The sequence below is a fragment of the Thermobia domestica genome, chromosome 16 (assembly GCF_964235325.1).
Source record: "Thermobia domestica chromosome 16, izTheDome1.hap1.1, whole genome shotgun sequence".
Lineage (NCBI taxonomy): Eukaryota > Metazoa > Arthropoda > Insecta > Zygentoma > Lepismatidae > Thermobia > Thermobia domestica.
The window spans coordinates 132,870,578-132,889,051 of NC_137469.1; the positions used below are offsets into that span (position 1 = coordinate 132,870,578).

The 18,474-nt window shown below is 34.5% G+C and overlaps 1 protein-coding gene across 3 annotated transcripts in view; it reads left to right on the forward strand.

Moving 5' to 3' along the window:
* Positions 1-18,474, forward strand: part of LOC145673427 (mitogen-activated protein kinase p38b-like) — a 95,363-nt gene that overhangs the window by 38,862 nt on the left and 38,027 nt on the right. For 2 of the 3 annotated variants that reach the window (XR_014128768.1, XM_081743122.1), the window contains exon 7: positions 16,057-16,136. The exons of the other annotated variant lie outside the window; for it this stretch is intronic. Coding sequence is in view for 1 of the 2 variants with exons in the window: in XM_081743122.1 (XP_081599248.1) it covers positions 16,057-16,136 (80 nt within the window). In the remaining variant the exon portion in view is untranslated. The remainder of the gene's footprint in view (positions 1-16,056; positions 16,137-18,474) is intronic. 3 annotated transcript variants of the gene reach the window in all.

Below are 18,474 nucleotides of genomic sequence, written 5' to 3' on the forward strand. Positions count from 1 at the left end.
TATAGTAATTAAAATTGGAGTGATTTTATCGAATGTTAACTCTTAAATATACGCAGCGAGGATGCAAAATCTTAGCCACAAACTTAACTCAAAGTTCTGTGTGATTCTCAATTATTAAATTCTGTATTTTATCTGTGTCCATCGTCCTTGTTAAGATGATGAAATGTTTGAGCTTAAGAAATATGTGAATTGATTTTTCTTTTTATTTCCAAGTTCAATCTTTATATCCACTTTTTAACCTCAGTCTTTCTTGAACAAGGGTGACGACTATAGCTGAAATGTGGAACTGAATGGTTGATAAGTACAGAGGTTTTGAAATAAATTTGTGTCTTGTTGAATAAGTAATGTGTTTTGAGTGTTGCAATAAAGTAAAAAAGTATACAAAGTGATGCTAAATGTACATGAGCCGGATCCTCTTGATCAGGGGTGGGGAACCTGAGGCGTTGAGGCTACATGCGACCTTTAGAGTCATAAACTGTGGCCTCCTGCGCCTGTTGTAAAAAGTGCTAAATGATGATCATTTAACATTTTTCACAAAAGGCCCAGGAGGCCTCACCTTATGACTAAAGGTCGCATGTAACCGTAAGGTCGCAGATTCCCCACTCTTCTGTTCTAGATCATGTAATCGATATGGGATTTGTGGCAGATAGCATCATCTTAGGGTGGGGGGTGGAGTATGAATTAATTGTAGTCGGTGACAGGCGCTTTGCAGATGGAATTGCTTCTCGTCAATATGGTTACATCAGATGATGAACTAGGCTACTACATTTCGACATGCAACGATGGATTTCAGCAATTTTCACTGCTGAGCTTCCTTTAAGAGTCATGTAACGAATAAGCTGATCTGTTGATTCTTTCATTCAAAAGAAAGAAGAAAACAATATTAACTGTGACAAGGGCTCCCAGTCTTTTTCCAGATTTACATGACTTTTCCCTCCCAGGAATTTGAGACTACGAATGTCCTGGTTTCCTTCCAAAATATACATGTGATGTTGAAAAATAATAATAATAATAAATAAATAAAATTTAAAAAAATTAAAAAAAAAACAAAAAAACTTATCGATACTGATCTCAAGAATAATCTGCTCTTTGTCACTCACTTTTGGTGAATATTGACAGCAAGTACGTAACTATGGATAGTACTTTGAAAATAATGTTCCTACACTTCATCTTGTAAGTATCTTATATGGTAATTATATCCGCTATTCTTCCTAAAACTTAAGTGCTACTTTATCGGAAAATATATCAGAATGTATTTAATACTTCAGTCCACGAAATATTGTTAGATAATCGTATCCAACTCCAGCATCACAATTCCTCCTCTTCTTCCTCGTGTATAATCATAGTTTCTCTTATTAATCGTAAGTTTAAACAAGATCGACGCATATTCTAGTAAACATTGAGTGAAGACTCACAATGATAAAAAGAATAACTTTGTGTGGTAATACTTAGGAGTGTGAAGATTGGTCGCAATGTTTCGTACCTTAGTGTTCAGGAATCAAAGTACTTATTTGGTGTAAACATTTAGTCTTCTATATTCAGCTCTCAAGGTGATGCATTTCCACCATCACTTATTGACCTTTCTAGTGCCTTTTTGAAGAATTGATGTGTAACGACTGTGTCCGGGAACTACGTCTCCAATGCAATTGTCCTAATTTCGTGCCATTTTTTCTTCCTCATGTACGCCTGCCATCTACACGCAGTGAGTTTTAAGGGATGTAATTATATGGATTTACAACCTTTCCCGTCTGCCAGAGAGATTTCTTAATAAAATGCGAAGCTTTAAGTATGTCCCTCGCATGTACTACATATATGTACTACAAAATACTAGAAAGATTTTTGAGTTGAAATTACAGCTGAGAAGTGCGTCGTAAAGAAGTTGTGGCATCACAATGTGATTAAGACGTATTTCTAAACAAGAACTAGCATGTCCAAAAGTATAACCACTTTTCAGTGTACATCAAGAACCTAATTTCATGGAACTTATTAAAAGTTTTCCGTCTTAAAAAATGCAATTTAAAGAAAATTCAGTCAAATGCCTTATTTGTGCGTATAATGAGATAACTGTCACAGTACAGTGTAAATACAATATACAGTACAAATTTACTACGATTGCAGTTCTACTTTGTAACAATAAATGTTTCAAAGATTGCTTCGCAGTCATTACACTATACTATGTGTTCCTTGTACTTACATTTGTAAGTTAATTTCCTTTCGCTGCATGTCGCCTTTAAAATACGTTATTATTCCGTCAGATTATGCCTTTTTTGTGGTTACTATGGAAAACACTATATCACTGTTACGAAACAACAATAAATCAGAATGAAACTGTGTAACATTATACTCATTTTAATAATCCAATTCTTAATTATATTTGTAATGAATATAATGTTATATGTGCATATTTATTTTACATTTCAGTGTTTTAAGTTTGATACAAAGTAATAAAGTACATATTATTATAAGCGTCACCGATTTAAAACTAGTTTTTCTTCATACAGTCAGTGACTCTTTCCAAGATTTGTAAAGGTCTTATCTATCTGTATTATGAGGATTCCTAGCTTGTACAAGTTGTTATATGATATAAAATCTTCATATAACATTTTGTAATACTGTAAACAGCGATAAACCATTTCAACGACCTATCGTCGTCTTCGTCAGCGTAGATTGGAAACGAAAAAGTTAAGTTGCTGACAACTCCACAGAGTGAAATTCCCTCCGACTGATAGACGACGAAGAACTAGAGATGGAAGACTGCGGTGGCTCATTCAAACAATTGGTCGCTGTCTACAGTTTAGAATGTTTAATAGCGATTTTTTAGGCATTTAAATGTACGTCCTATATTATCTTTAAGCTATAATATCGTTCCGTTCTGAGAAACTTTCTTACCATATTTACAGGATTTCTCCTTCAATATTTCCGTGGTACTTAACTTTAATTGTTGTGGTGGACAAACACCGTGTGCGTGGGTTTTCTCGGGGTTTACCTTCCACTTTCCTCATTACACCATTTCATTTATTTCTCATCATCACCGTCTACTTATGCCTAGCCGGCACAAACGTGGGACGTAAAACTTAAAGATTTCATTTAACCTTAATTGTATTCTCTGAGTTCAAGGACACTATGACGGAATTTAGTTTTGCCCTTTGTTTCTTACCTTTGTCGGAAAGTAATATAGCGAAGTGTACGAAATACCTTTCAACGCTGCCACCACCACTACCATCATCACTATTATTATTATTATTATTATTATTATTATTATTATTATTATTATTATTATTATTATTATTATTATTATTATTATTATTATTATTATTATTAGTTTGTTTTTTACCAATAGTACAGCATTGTTGGGAAACAAATTGGAGGTGTTTTAAGTTCACTCACACAACAATATGCACGTTTCCCGTGTCACTTGCGTATCCTTACGCTCTGTTCGAACAGTACTGGTAAATTGAAAATTTTTCTTTTTCATTTAACAGCTGGCGCGATTCTAAAAATTCCACCATATTCTGAAAACTATTAATTTTCAATAACTATTCTCTGTTCATTTTTTTTGTATCTAACGAATTTGACCTATGCTCGTGAACTTTTGATACACCCGGTATATATAATTACATTCTTACAGGAGATCACACACTTCTGTATTGACTTTAGTTGTAAAAGACATCAAAATCGCATAATGCTTATTTGTTTGTTTTGTCTGCTTTCTAACCTCTTAGGATTTTGTGTAATTGTTTCTTGTATTGTATATTGTGGTGTGAAGAAATAGGGGACGAACTTCGGAAGGTGATTTAATTACGCTAAATGGAACGATGGAGAATCATTAACCAACTTAGGTCGAGGACGCTAGGATTAGACTTTAAAGTTTGGATGAAAAGATAACCCAACATAGTTTGGCGCATTAATGACAGTTAAAATAAATAAGAAATAATTAGATGCACTAACGACAGTTAAACTATTGCCAAATTATTCCCAAAGGTAAAAATCACGAGATAGCTCACTGCAATTCGCGAACTCTTCCGATACGTAACGTCAGTTGACATGATTTTTTCATTTGTTTGGCTGTTAATGGCGATTTAACTTCCTTTAGCTGTCTGAGATCTTCATTACACGCCAAGATATTAAAATTATATACTTCAAGGTTGTGAATAAAAGGATACCACGATTATGCATTCACTTTGAATTCGTAGTTTCATAACCTTAATTAAGGACAAAAATTGACTCGTAATAATTTGTGAAAATAAATTGCTCACTTACTCTTTTAACTACTTTGTGAAAAGTTTGATATACTATTAAATGTACTAAACAGTTTCGGTTATCTGTTCTACCTTCTTCAGTAAATGTGGGTAACTCTTTCAGTTCTTTTAATTTCTCATAATGGAAATAATTGCATGGGAGTTTTCCAGAGTGCCATATTGCACTTTTCGTTTGCACAGTTAAAAAATTATAAGGTCAAAAACTTGATCAAATTATACATAGATAAAACAAAATAGAAATTACTTCTATTCATCAATTTGTAGCAAACACATTGCACAGAGTCGTGAGAGGGAGAAATTTCGGAACAAATGTCTGATTTGGTTAAACTTCAATAGATAATATTAAAATTTGTTATTAAAAGAAATTACCGATCAGTATGTTCAAAATTTTATAACATTTCAGGTCAATTGCATAGTAAACTGTGTAAATATATTTATTACATAATTGCAAAATCTATGTATTGGATATTCAGTAGATAGTTAAAAAGTTGTGTAACGGGTTACAACTAAAAATCTGCATAACTGGGTGATAACGTAAAGACAAGCAAACGACAAATTGAAACGTTTTAGCGTTTGTTTACAGTATGTACATCAGTGTACAAGCAAATGCTTATGACACATTGCAAATGGTGCGTTATCAGCTACAGCCCGCAAATGTTTTGGAATAGAAGCACAAGCTATTTGGACGCCACTTGGGTCAATTTCTTTTAAATATTTGCATGTTCTTCTTTGAAGCTGCGGAACAGTTTTTGCCTTCCAGTTATGTTTTTACACCTTGTCTCATAAAAATAAATAAATAAACTTAAAAAAAGAAAAGAAAAGAAAAAACTTCGATTTGGCGACACTGGAGTAAATTAGTTGGATAATTGTTTTCGGGCCCAAAGTTATGTGTTGTGACATGAGAGATTCCTGAGCCTTTCTCGCATAATGACAGCTGGCTTTCTCAGGCCAGGAATTAAAATTATTATCTGAATGATATTTACTTAGGTAACTAAGATCTTTTGAAGACATTGCTTCACGTACACATCCTGATTGATTGCTAATCCGATAGGCTTGAAATAAGACTCAGAAACACCTTTGTCAGATACGTAAAGCATCACTGCTCTCAACTTTCTGCACACATTCATATTTTATATTAGGAGGAGCGTGTTGCATGTCTGAGGAATAATAAATGTCATTTCCGGGCATCTGAGATTTAGAAAGGCTAAAATAACTTTCATCATCCAAAATAAACGATTTTCCTTTGCAATTTCGGACCATCCAACAGCAATTTGATTTCACAGTTTTTATTTGAGAGTCTATATAATATAGAGCTTTTTTTTTTTTTCTTTTTTCAGGCTTTGATTCCCATTGATTTTAACGTTTTAGATATGTATTGTTGTGAACAATGAAATGTTTTTGCTGCGTCGTACTGATTAATGCCGTCTTTATTCCCAGAAAGTTTCTATAGTTTTTGGTGATCTTTCTTCGTCGTAATACCTGCTTTTCAACAATTTCTTGCCTTTCGTTCTATTGTTCCGGATTTAAGTATCGCATAAATTGTTCGTTTTGAAACACCTTCAGCAACAAAGTGCTTCCACAATGTTTTTCCCAATTCGTGAGTCTTTTCGTAGAATTTAATAATGCGTGAACGGAGGAATTCTTCCTTTGACGTCATTTTTTAACAGTTCCTTCGCATCTGAAAAAAAGAAAACATAGTACATAATAGAATATCACATATTAGAATATCACTATAGCAAAAATGGCGCTGACTGTGACAATAGGTTTTATTTTATGACTCCGCACATTTTGTGCAGATTTGTAGTTGTAACCCGTTAGTTATGTACGAAGTGTTTTGTAAGAGTTAGCAAAATTCTGCAAAATAGTAGTACATTATAGCATTATAAAAATGTTTTCAAAACGAGTTTTTAGGCTTAGGTTTAGGCTCCGCACTTTTTTTATTATCTTTTTTTTTTTTTTATTTTAGTGAATAACCTAAACACAATAAGGAATATAAAAATGTAGAAATTAAGACAGGTAGTATCTACAAAAGGCTATTTCATAAACGAATCGCCGTTTCGAAACCTTTTCGTATAAACCAGGAATTCGGGTGCGTAATTTATGACGTCATAGATGTTAATTACTATCTGGATTTTGTTTTACATTTTTTATATTATCCATTACCTTTACGATATCTATTAAAATTAAAAAAGAAGGTTAGGGAGGGGGGCGGGGAGCTTTGCAAGGAGGCTTAAGTAGAAAGAACACGATAGCAATTAGCAGTATCACGATAGCAATAATTTTGATCCCATCATGTTTCAAGTATGTAGACTACAAAGTACAAGGTGACATTCTAAGAAGTAAAAGGAGTTTCGTATGAATTATCCAGATGTACTAAGGAAGGTAACAGAAGTACAAAAATGTTCATTACATGTAATAGTACAGTAAACTTCAGACGGTAAATTTAAGAGTAAGCGAATAATTTGTTTTTACTATTATTTATTAAGTTGGATATGGAATTTTTCCCCTTAATGTAAAGAAACATATCCCGAAGCTCGTTCTCTTATTTTTCTTTATACCCTGAGTTATAAACTTCGTGTTCTAACAAAAAATAACTTTGTGCGTTTTACAGGTGTTCTGCTATATGTTCAAAACTTGTAAGTAGATTCTTCATGTTGAAATAAGATGCTTCAAGATCAGTAATACTTTAATAAATGTTATTATTTAGTTGAGTTTTTCGATAATGCACCATATAAGTTAGTGAAAAAATTATTTTACTAGTACTATCTTTCCCATAATCTCGCATTCAGCTTGTGTGGTCGCAGGTTCAAACCTAAATCCCTTTGGACGTACAATGGTTCGGGTTTAAATCCGAATAATGATTCAGATCCATCGAGCCTTGGATGTTGTATTGTTGCATATGGACATTAAATATTATTACCAGACATTTAAAAGGAGAGCGCCGAGTTCTACAGTTTTCTCCAATTTTCTTTATTCCACTATTTCGTTAATGATTATCATTACTGTCTCCCTTAGCTTCGGAGCATAACATGGGACGTTAAACACAGAAATGAATAAAAGAAGAGCGCGCTAAATGAGAGACTCATGTTTCTGAATTCTTTCCATTGGTGTCTCCTAAACTTTTGAATGTACGAAGGGGTGCTAAAAGGTTCGTGGTTCGTGGAAATGAAATTAGTTGGGTGCTAAAAGTTTCGTGGAAATGAAATTAGTTATTTAACGTATCCTCCCCTAAGACTTAAAACAAACGAATTTTACGGTCATAAAGAAATGAATACATATCAGGCAAATCCTGGATTGGTATCGCCAATTATAACAACACCACTTTAGGGCATTGGGAAAAAAAAAAAATCAATTCAAACATGCGCAACAAATTTATCAAAAGATTTCAGATTCTTGTTTAGTGGCTAATCGAAATGAAAGAAGACTCAACGTCGTTCACTTAAATTGAATGAAGAAAAAAAAAATAATAAGATCAGACTTGTATATGCTTAACTCTATGAGCAGTATTCGAAATTATAAAATCAAATTTTATCGTGATTGTTTATTTGTGCCAATCAGTCAACAGTTACATTGTAACAAGTATCAGGAGAAACAGAATAACGTTTGTTAAGTATTTGCCTACATCGCAGTACGTTTAAACCACTTACGATATTATATTATTACATTGACTCAATATAAACATTGTATGAATTCTCAAATTTCAATATCTTTCATGATACATATTCAGTTCGTGATCACTCAAGAACTAACGGTCCATACGCTCTAGTTACTCATCTCACAAAATGACATTATTATTACTAAGTAGACGTTCATTATTTATAACCCTGTCATTAATTTAAATGAGGCGACAACATAAGCCCTACATGACTGCTATTACATTCTCATTGTACTTTAAGACAAGTAAGTAGCATATATCAACCGGACATAATACATCTACAAAAAAAAAAATCTACTATTAATGAGATGAGATATTTACAAATGAAAAAAAAAAATGTTCTACTTCTACTTCTCTACGACAGGGTTTACATATCTTATGAGATTAGAACGTCATTATCAACATTATTATCACTTTTAACTTCACAGTATAATGTCATTAATTCTCAAGAGCAATGGACACATGACAAAGTTCAAATTGTGTTTAAGAACGACAAATTGAATAACCGTAAGTAAGTATATGTTTATGAATAAAGTCGAACATTAGTCAGCTATATTAACTTCCGATGAGGCAAATATGTACTAAATCTCATAACGCGTTAATGGCACCTTTAAACTAAATATGTGCCCAAAACAGAGTCTTGCACGAAAGCATATTCGAATAATATAATAATAATAATAATAATAATAATAATAATAATAATAATAATAATAATAATAATAATAATAATAATAATAATAATTTAAAAAAAAAAAACCTACAACTTTGAGGTTAGCTGAATCTGCACAGACCGAGTATGCACTCGCATATCATGAGACGACATCAATGGAAAGCGGCACATTTACTAAAATTTCCTAACTTACCAAAAACCCTTTAACCTTTAAAATACAAGTTATATAGACGAAATCACGTTCAGAATATAATTTCCTAACCTATATAAAGCCCTAACCTACGCAATTAAAATACATATTTTCCAAAATATATCGCGGGACAAAACAAAAGGACATTATTTAACAGTGAACACACAAGTTCAATTTACCTAACCTAAGCAAGCAATTGAAATAGGTATTTCCAAAATATATCGCGAGACCACACAAAAGGACATTATTTAGCAGTAAGCGCACAAGTTCAATTTACCTAACCTAAGCAAGCAATTGAAATATGTATTTCCAAAATATATCGCGAGACCACACAAAAGTACATTATTTAACAGTAAGCACACAAGTTCAATTTACCTAACCTAAGCAAGCAATTGAAATATATATTTCCAAAATATATCATGAGACAAAACAAAAGGACATGATTTAACAGTAAGCACACAATCAGATTTTCCTAACCTAACAATCAAGGTAGATGTATATTATGGGACACACATTATTTAATGGGGCACACGTTCAAAATGACATCTTAGAGTGAAAATCTTACTCAATCTAACAATTAAAAGAAATATCCCACAGGGAAAATATTAGAGACACATTAATATCAAGTGGTGCGCTCAAAGTAAAGTTCACCAACAATTTTCCAATTATACGTATCAAACACATCAAATTTATCAAGTTGATCACATATGCTTATAACATCTTTTTATGAGTGGAAAAACGTGATGAGCTGTCTAAACGCGTAACGCCCTTCGTTTTAACTACACATGTTTATTTCGAAGCACTCCATTTGGTAAATTCGTGATTCTGTTTATAATCGAGACAAGAAGAAAACAAAATAAAATGGATGGATATTACCAAGTTAGTGGAGGTTCCTACAAAATAGTCCTCTCGGTCCTTGTCACCTGGATCTCTGGCTTCACAGGATAGACTAGACTGTCAAACCTGTTTATTTACACGTCGAAACTGATCTCCTCGGGTATTAGTCCCACGTCCTATTAAATATGGGACATTGGTTCTATTAACCGACGAAATGAACTTCAACCACTATACTTCCTGCCCATTACTTTATATCACTCGTAATGGCGGAAGTAATACTCGATGGCTTTTAGCCAAAACTTGTTTTGATGAATTTTACTTCGGTCAGACTCCTCAGTGTTTTCTTTCTTCCGAAATAACTCAGGTTATCCCAATTAACAATTTATACTAGGTTGACTTCCAAAATTTTATACTTTTGGTTACGAAATTTCTAAGTTTTGAGGAGCCGACCTAAGCCATCGTCTTTATACACTGTAAAACGGCGTTTCACTGCGTCATCTTACTCGCGTCACCAGACCTTAATAATAGCGGTTTTAATATTGCATAGTCGACTACGAACAAAAACAAATTTATATTCCTTCTGTTACTATACAAAACCCTAGTCAAATAAGCAGTTGGTTTACCTATTAAATGACATCTCCTGATTATTGGAACTAATCATGTAATAAAATTTTAAAACTCACCTAGTCACTTCTTGGAACTATTTACTATTGCTATGGTAACCACCGTTCCCGCTGTGTGAGAAAATCGCCATTTGCAGTCTAGATACCCGTATAACGATTCAAACGCCCTCTGGTAGTGATAGCCAGAATGAGTAACAAATGAACGCCAGAATGATTAACAAATGAACGACGTGTAGCAACACAACTACATAACAACAGCAACTGTATTTAAATCATACATTCCGAAGCTGAGGGAAAATACTTTTATCAGGTAAAGTAAAAGTATAAATTTAATTTAAATGCATACTAAGCTCGGGGTTTCTTAAGACCAACATACAACAAGAGTGAAATTATTACGGTAACGCGACACAGTTGTAGATAAACACTTTGAAATTTTCGGAGTAAGATTATTGGTGTGTTTTGCGTATCTTATATAAAATTAATCACATTTGTGCCATTTATTTTATTGGCAACGGAAACAAATTAACATTAGAACAAATCTTTGAAAGCACTAGGGTGCAGTATTACAACACAAGAACCAACTTTAACACAACATAAACAACCGGTAAACATTACAATACGGGAGCCAACCTAAACAGAATGTAAACAGCCGTTAAACGGTCGGTTACAGACTGATGCATTTGGTACAGCTATGTTGATGCTTTTCTAAACCTTGTAAATAAAATAATTTCGTTGGAACCAAGGCATCGCAATTCGTTGGACGTCGGGAGTGTCCTGAAAATGATATTCCTTGAGGTGTTTCTTCAAGTTTGGGAACAATATATTTAGTCAGGAGAAGCCACATCAGGTGAATAGGCGAATGAGCCAACTGGAATCTCAGAATGTTTAGTTTCGCAGGCATAACGTGGGACGTGTGAGTTGAACAAGTCTGCAAAATGAGAATCCGTTTAAACTTTCCGATGTGTTTTGTCTTTGTCTCACGCAGCTGGTTCAATAGGTTAGCATAATACTGATCGGTAGTTGTAGAGTTCCGAACTAATACTCCACAAACAGAGTAAAAATTGAAGCTATCACCTTCTTTGCTGGTTTGTGAGGGTGTGGAACTTCTTTGGACCCGAGACCAGGAGTGATACTATTCCCTAGATTTCTCCTTGGTCTCAGAATCGTAGGGATGATACCAGGTTTTCTTGTCAGTCATTAATAAAGCAAGCAACAAAAAACAAAAACAAGAAGAAAAATCGATCACTAGTCCCAAAACGGTCTAAAGATGCCTTGAATGTTCTTCAGCTCGTTCCTTCTCGTGATCACTGTTCAGACATTTCAGCATCCATTTTGTTCTCGTGATCACTGTTCAGCACATGTTCAATATACTGCTGAAGTCATTCGTGGCTAAGTGGTTAGCGTACGCGCCTTTGGCGTGGGACACCCGGGTTCGAATCCCAGGTAATAAATTTAGCATTCATTTCTGAGATGTTCGGCTATATTTTGGCTGATATTCGACTTCGTCAAGTATCAGTTTATGAATATCATCGAATGGTAGAGGAAGGACGCTCATTGCAAGCTTATCTTCAACCTAAAATGACCAATTTGAAAAAGCTATCCAGGTTTTGATAATGCTGTAGGAAAGACATCCTTCCTTTCTAATATTTGTCACATCTTGGTGTAAATATCCTTTGCAGACTCCCTGGAGAAACAAAAACTTCATGCCGGTCCGACGCTCCAATATTGTGAAACTTGCTTGAGTCTCCAACATCACTACCGGAAGCCTGAAAGAATATAAAAAAATGTATACGTATGTTTTGCAATCAGATTTTCGCATAGAAACAAATCACCTAAAGGCACCAAATTTCGTACACAGCTAAGTCTTCACCAGATCTAATCGCGTACAAACCAGTTTTTTTTCGATTTTTGACTCTAGGGGGTTGGGGCTAAATTTATAAGTACGAATATCTACAGTGAACCATAGTGCATATGATATAGGCAACCCAACATTTTCGTGTCATTCAGGTTGCATACGTTTCAGATCTTAATTCTCTTGCATTAATCTTAATATTCTCGTGCGATGAATGGGCATGTCAGCTGGCCTGAGCCGGCATTCCTCCTCGTTATATATTTCACACATTCCTTGATTTTCAGAGATTTCGCATAAACATTATTCTTCCCGTATGAAGAACAGGTACCGTATTTTACGGACTATAAGACGCACTTTTTTCTTCGAAAAAATTGCCTCCAAAATTCAGGCACGTCTTATACCCGAAATTAATATAAAAAATACTCAGTGTTTGATTTAAAATTTCCGCCAGTCTTAAAAAATGGCCATATATTCGATGCCGCGGAAAACCTATCACTATCTGACAACATTGGATTCGACTGGCAGAAGCAGTGCACTGATGCGACGAACATGAGTTGCGGAGTTTCACAAGCTTGTTAACACTGCCTCCCTCCCGCCCTGCCAGTTGAAAGATGAAAGTTCAGATGACGATTTTCAGGGATTTTAAAGGTCATTTCGGTTTTATAAACTAAGAATTTTTTTTTTTTTAGTCTGGCTTTGCAATCTAATAATGAAAATGGTAAAAATGTTACGGTTTAAAAGAATGCTTAAAAAATAAGATGCGTCTTATGGTCCGTAAAATATGGTATTTCAGCTAGTAAATAAATAAATAAAAAAGCAGTTTCAGTAATTACAAGAAATCTATGTTTGCACAATTACATACTAAATACTACTCGTAAACTTCGAACTTACACTCAAGGTTCTATGTGGACAGAAGGACGGGGTGGCAAAGCCGGGAACTTTTCAATACATCTTCTTTTTTGTGGCGAAAGCAGAAATCCTGTATCTCAGGAGAAATGAAAAAAGTAATTTCTCAACCACTATATGCACTTTATCGAGTCATGAGTAGATTCATCGCCATGATCACCATTATGTTGAAATATGTATAATTAGTTAACCCTTGCGCAATTCGCAATTGTGAAAAAAAAAGCACGTTTATCGTAATCTCGAAATAGGCTTCTTAGGCTTGGATAAAAAATAACTATTTACCGATGTAGTCAGGTATTTCTTCATCTACAAACAGAACTAGAAAAGAGAGGAAACAAAAGACGTTAAAAAAGAAAAAAAGTCAGTTCAGAGAACAGAAAGTAATTTTGTAACGAGCGAGTAGAGATTGTGTTAAGTAGTAATAAAAGTAACTACGTACCATTCATGTGCGAGAATGTAATAACTGAATTAGTCGCTGAACAACAGGATTTCTAGAAATATGTATGCACTCAGTCGTCCGCACACTCTATACGACGCTGGTTATAATCTTAAGTAGAAGTATTGATTAAAGTTGTTTTCCACGACAGGAAAATAAATAAAAGAACAATTAACCACCTGCGTAGTTGTTACAGTCTTATGTTACATAATTTACATTGTTATATATGAACTGACGTTCATAGAGTAAAATTAAAGTATTTTACCGTAAAATTGCATGTTTTTGATCTATTCAAACTCATTTGTACTTCCAATATTTCATTCGCGAATTTCTACGAACTTCTCCGTGTCATGACGAAAGGGAACGTTGACAGTAGAATTAAATAAGGTACAAGAGAGGCAAAAGAAGAGGATAGAGCTCTTTCTAATGTATCGAAGCGTTTATCAGTTTCAAAGCATACCACTCAGGAAGTGAATATTATGCATAGACAGGGAAGGGGGGGGGGAGCTCCTGTAAGGCAAACTGTCCCGAAATTTCGACTTTTCAGTAAATTTAGTCTAATTTTATGGATTCTTGTACAAATTTTAATGTTAAATTTATTCTTATGTAATTTGAAGTCCCTGAAATAAATTTCATCGTATATCGTCATATATTGAAAGACTAGGCTACGAATCATTTTTCATAAGAAAACTAACGGACCTAAATTAAATTCGGATAAGAACATTCCTGATAAAGTATGGGATTATGTTATAAAGTTATAAAATAATAGTGCGTCGAAATTTCATATATAACAACATTTTTTTTTTAAGATGTGAATAATAATAATAATTGTAATATGAGTATCAATTAAAATTAAGTAATAGTACGTATGATGGTATCAGGGACAATTAGTTATTAATCTACAAGCTATGTTATATCGGAGTTTCTTAGCATATTAGTGTGTGTAATTATTCGACAATTTCGTGATTCGTGCCGAGAATTCTACACATCAGCAAAAAAGTGATACCTAACAACAGTGAAACTACATTAGGTATTAAATGACAAGCGCATTTCATTAATGGAGTTTGAACAAATAATGTCAGTGTTTTTCATAGTTTGGATATGGATTTAAGGTATTTTAAGAAGGAAGATGAATTAAAGTAAAGTGCCGGCTATTTGAAACAGTATTTCTAAGAAGTTCGCACGAATCTCTAGGAATGAAATATTGGGAGTGCAAATTTGAGTCCGAATAGGGAAAGAAGACACAACTCTAAGGTAAAATAGTTTCATTTTACACTGGTATGGTAGAGTCGTTCAAGTCAATCCGAGACTTCTTTTGTTGCAGTTTTAAAATTGAATCCCAAGTTGTAGGTAGTTCATGCAGTAGGAACTGACACTGTGACCTGGTACTCGTAGGCGGTACTCACTTCACGCATTAGTGTGGAGATGGTTATTCAAGAGGGCGGACAACGGTGTAAACGTGTACACAAAACTGCGTCGTGATGAAGTTTTTAGTGAACGAGTCCATAAAACAAGCTGAAATTTCAATACGACACTTAGCTTCAGTAAGACATTTGAATGATGCAAGTGCTTTAAAGATGGCCATATGTCTGTCATTGACGATCCCAATCTTGGTAGATCCCAACTCACAGTAATCATTCTTGGAACATTCTGTTCGTTGAACATCTTATTATTGAAAGTTGCCATTACTTGTCGTGAATTTGCACAGGTATGTAATTTTTCGTTTAGAACAGTAAATACAATAATTCATGGCCATTTGCTTTTCTGAAAAGTAAGTGCGTACTAAGTTTCAGAACAGCTTTCCGCTTTTTACTGGCACAAAAGAGTTGAACTGAAAAGCATTGAATTGAAGAACCGCTATGACGAGGAAGGCCAGTATTTCCTAGATCTCATCGTGTGTGACAAAATATTTCCATAGTGATAAAGTGAAGCAGGCTGTCCGAGAGTGGTTCGGACGTATTGCTAAATCTTTCTATGTCGAAGAATTTCAGGCATTAGTTAAACCTGCGATATATGTATTACTGTAGCAGGGGGTTATGTGTGTAGAAAAATACATGCATTTTCGCTCCTTGATTTTTTTCTTTAACAAAAGGTTTCGGATTGACAGATCGCGTTTAAATAATAATAATAATGATGATAATAAGGTTTTGACTTTCGTAGAGTTACATGAAAGCTCCCAGATTTCCGCTTCTTCTGCATGTCAAAGGCCCTAGTTTTGAAATGATGGAATACTCAGCACTATCTCAGTACTTGCGGATTAATTGTGCTAGAAGCTTTCTCCAGTCTCGGATCGTTGTTGAAACGAATATTATATTCATATAATTTGTTCATGTTTTCAAAATTGTCAATGCTTTTTCACAAAGTGTCCGCCTGTGGTTTCTTATCTTGATATGAAGAAGCTATCTGCAAGGTGAGTATAACACGGAACACACTGTATAAATTTATGTGCACTTTCTAATCTATTTGCTTGAAGTGGTAATGTCTTGCTTCTTGTGCATTATTTCCGTAACTCTTTTTGTTAAAACTGCTATGCATGGCGTTTTCTTCCTGGTTTCGTTATTGGCTAAAGCTTTATTTATTTATTTATGTATCCTGCATGATTATTTTTTCCCCTTAGCAAACAATTAGATATCCACCAGTTAAATCTCATAATGGAAGTTTTGGGCACTCCTAAGGAAGATTTCATCCAAAAGATATCTAGTGAATCTGTAAGTATTTTTTTCTTTATCTTTTTTTTTTCCTGTACTTTTTAAAATATATTAGTAAAATGAATACACAGCTGTATATTGAAACTCCTTGTATAGATTTTTTTTCGATTAATTTGGTTGCGACACACGATTGGTGAGTCTAGATGCTTTCTAAATTACGAATGAATGTGAATTGGTCGGGAATGAAGTAGTTGCCAGTTTTATTTTCATTATACGAATAAATTTGGTGAAGGTGTAAAATTCTGATTGACCAAACTGTATTTTTAGTGGCACTGTTTTAAAATAGTGTTATTTTTTTTAAAAAAATTATATTTTGTGCCTTTATTCTTAATTTGTTTCTTTTTAATTTTATCATTTAAAGATATACAAATTTAGTGCACAGATATACTAGTAAGGCTATTAAGTATCAATATCTGAACACAATGCATGTCATTCAGTTAACCGTCTGTGGAATCTTTTCTGGTGACTGTGGTGAAATTTTTAAATGGGAATGATTGCGGTGACTTCTTTCCTCGCATGCATTCTTCTTTTCTGTTTTGTATCATTGTTATATATGTAGTTCGTTACCTGCTTTATGTTATTCCTTATAAAACAGTTATAACTTAAAAACACATTTTTATTTAAGAGAAAACTTTTTCTTATGGTTAAAAGAATACGTCACTACAACTGAGAAAGGTAGTAGGTAGTTTTCCGAGGCTTAACGACGAACGCTTCGAAACTTACGGTAACTTTTAATGCTTTATTTCCAAATACTCACCAACTAAAAGGAACACTCAATTTACTTATTTTGTGAAGTATTTATTTCGCCTATAATTTCATATCGCACTTTTAGTAGGTAATAAGAGAATAATCTTATTTTCAAAGTTACCTCTTAATTTCGCGTTTTTTCTTTTTTTAAGATTATATTAACTTTTTTAAGGGTATAGGGGGAAAGAAGCCTGTCCTCTAGCACATGTTACAGCTTGGTACACAAGTGATTTCGAACGTCATGCATGTACTAAGTGGGAGTTAGCAAAACCTGCAGATAAGTCATCGTGTGTAATTATTTATGTTTACAGTGCTAGTAAGGGTTAGTGGGTTTGAAGTACAGGGTGTTTGAAAAATAACTCTCTAGTTTTAAGTATAAATTTAATTGGGAAATGAATGAAAATTTACATCAATGAGTACATATCATGAAAGAGAATTCCTTCAAGTTTCGTTTAATGTTGGTAGACTTCAACGTGGGATCCATTTGTGGCCCTGCGCACGTCGAGACGATATTCCACTTCTCGCCACGTATTCACATTTCAGGTGTAACTGTCCCAACCGCCGCGACGATTCTTTCTCGTAAAAGATTGATGTCTCTGAATTTTTCACTGTACACATTTTTTATGTGGCCCCAAGAAAAAGTCCAGTGGGGGTTAGGTCTGGGCTTCGTGGTGGCCAAGGTATTGGGCCAACCCTGCCTATCCACCTTCCTGGAAAGTGAGTGTCAAGAGCCGCACGCACATGGTTGCTGTAATGAGATGAGGGCGCCGTCTTGTTGGAAAAACACAAGCCCCATTTCCGCCTCAATATCGTCCAAGTGGGGAAAGACGTATTCTGTCAGCATGTCGTAATAAACGTCCCCGTTTATTGTTTTTTCTACAAAAAATGAAAGGATCAATCATACGATCTTCCATCTAACCGCACCAGACATTAAGTTTGGGAGAGTCACGTTAATGCTGAATAACTTCATGTGGATGCTCTTCCCCCCAAATTCTGCAGTTAAGACGATTAACTGTTCCACTGATATGAAATGTAGCCTCATCAGAAAAGAGAATCTTTTTTAAAAAATTGACATCATCATCAATTCTGTGTAGAAAGCCACCAGCAAACTCATACCTTTCGATTTTATCAGTAGGTTTAATTCCATGTAGCAGTTGCAATTTGTAGGTGCGCAACTTAAGTCTTTTACGCACAACATCATACACAGTACCTTTAGGCACTCTTAATTGTAAACTACGTCTGGCCAATGACTTCTTCGGGCTCCGAACACAAGAAACACGGATCTGTTCAACAACATCTTGAGAAGTTCTCGGTCTACCTGGTGATTTAGCTTTTAAAACACTGCCGGTTTCCTTGAAAGACTTTAGCCAATGACGGATAGTTTTTGCTGTATGTGGTTCACCACCATATTGACGTCTAAAATTACGTTGCACTGTCATAACTGACTCAGTTTTCACAAGCCAAGTAACACACTGCGCTTTCTGTTGCGGAGTACACATTGTTGTTGAGTTGCTCTGCACTGCACGCCTGCCTGGACTGAACTCAGGAAACAGAGGAAGAAAACAGCACAGGTCAAGCAGTCCTGCCAATT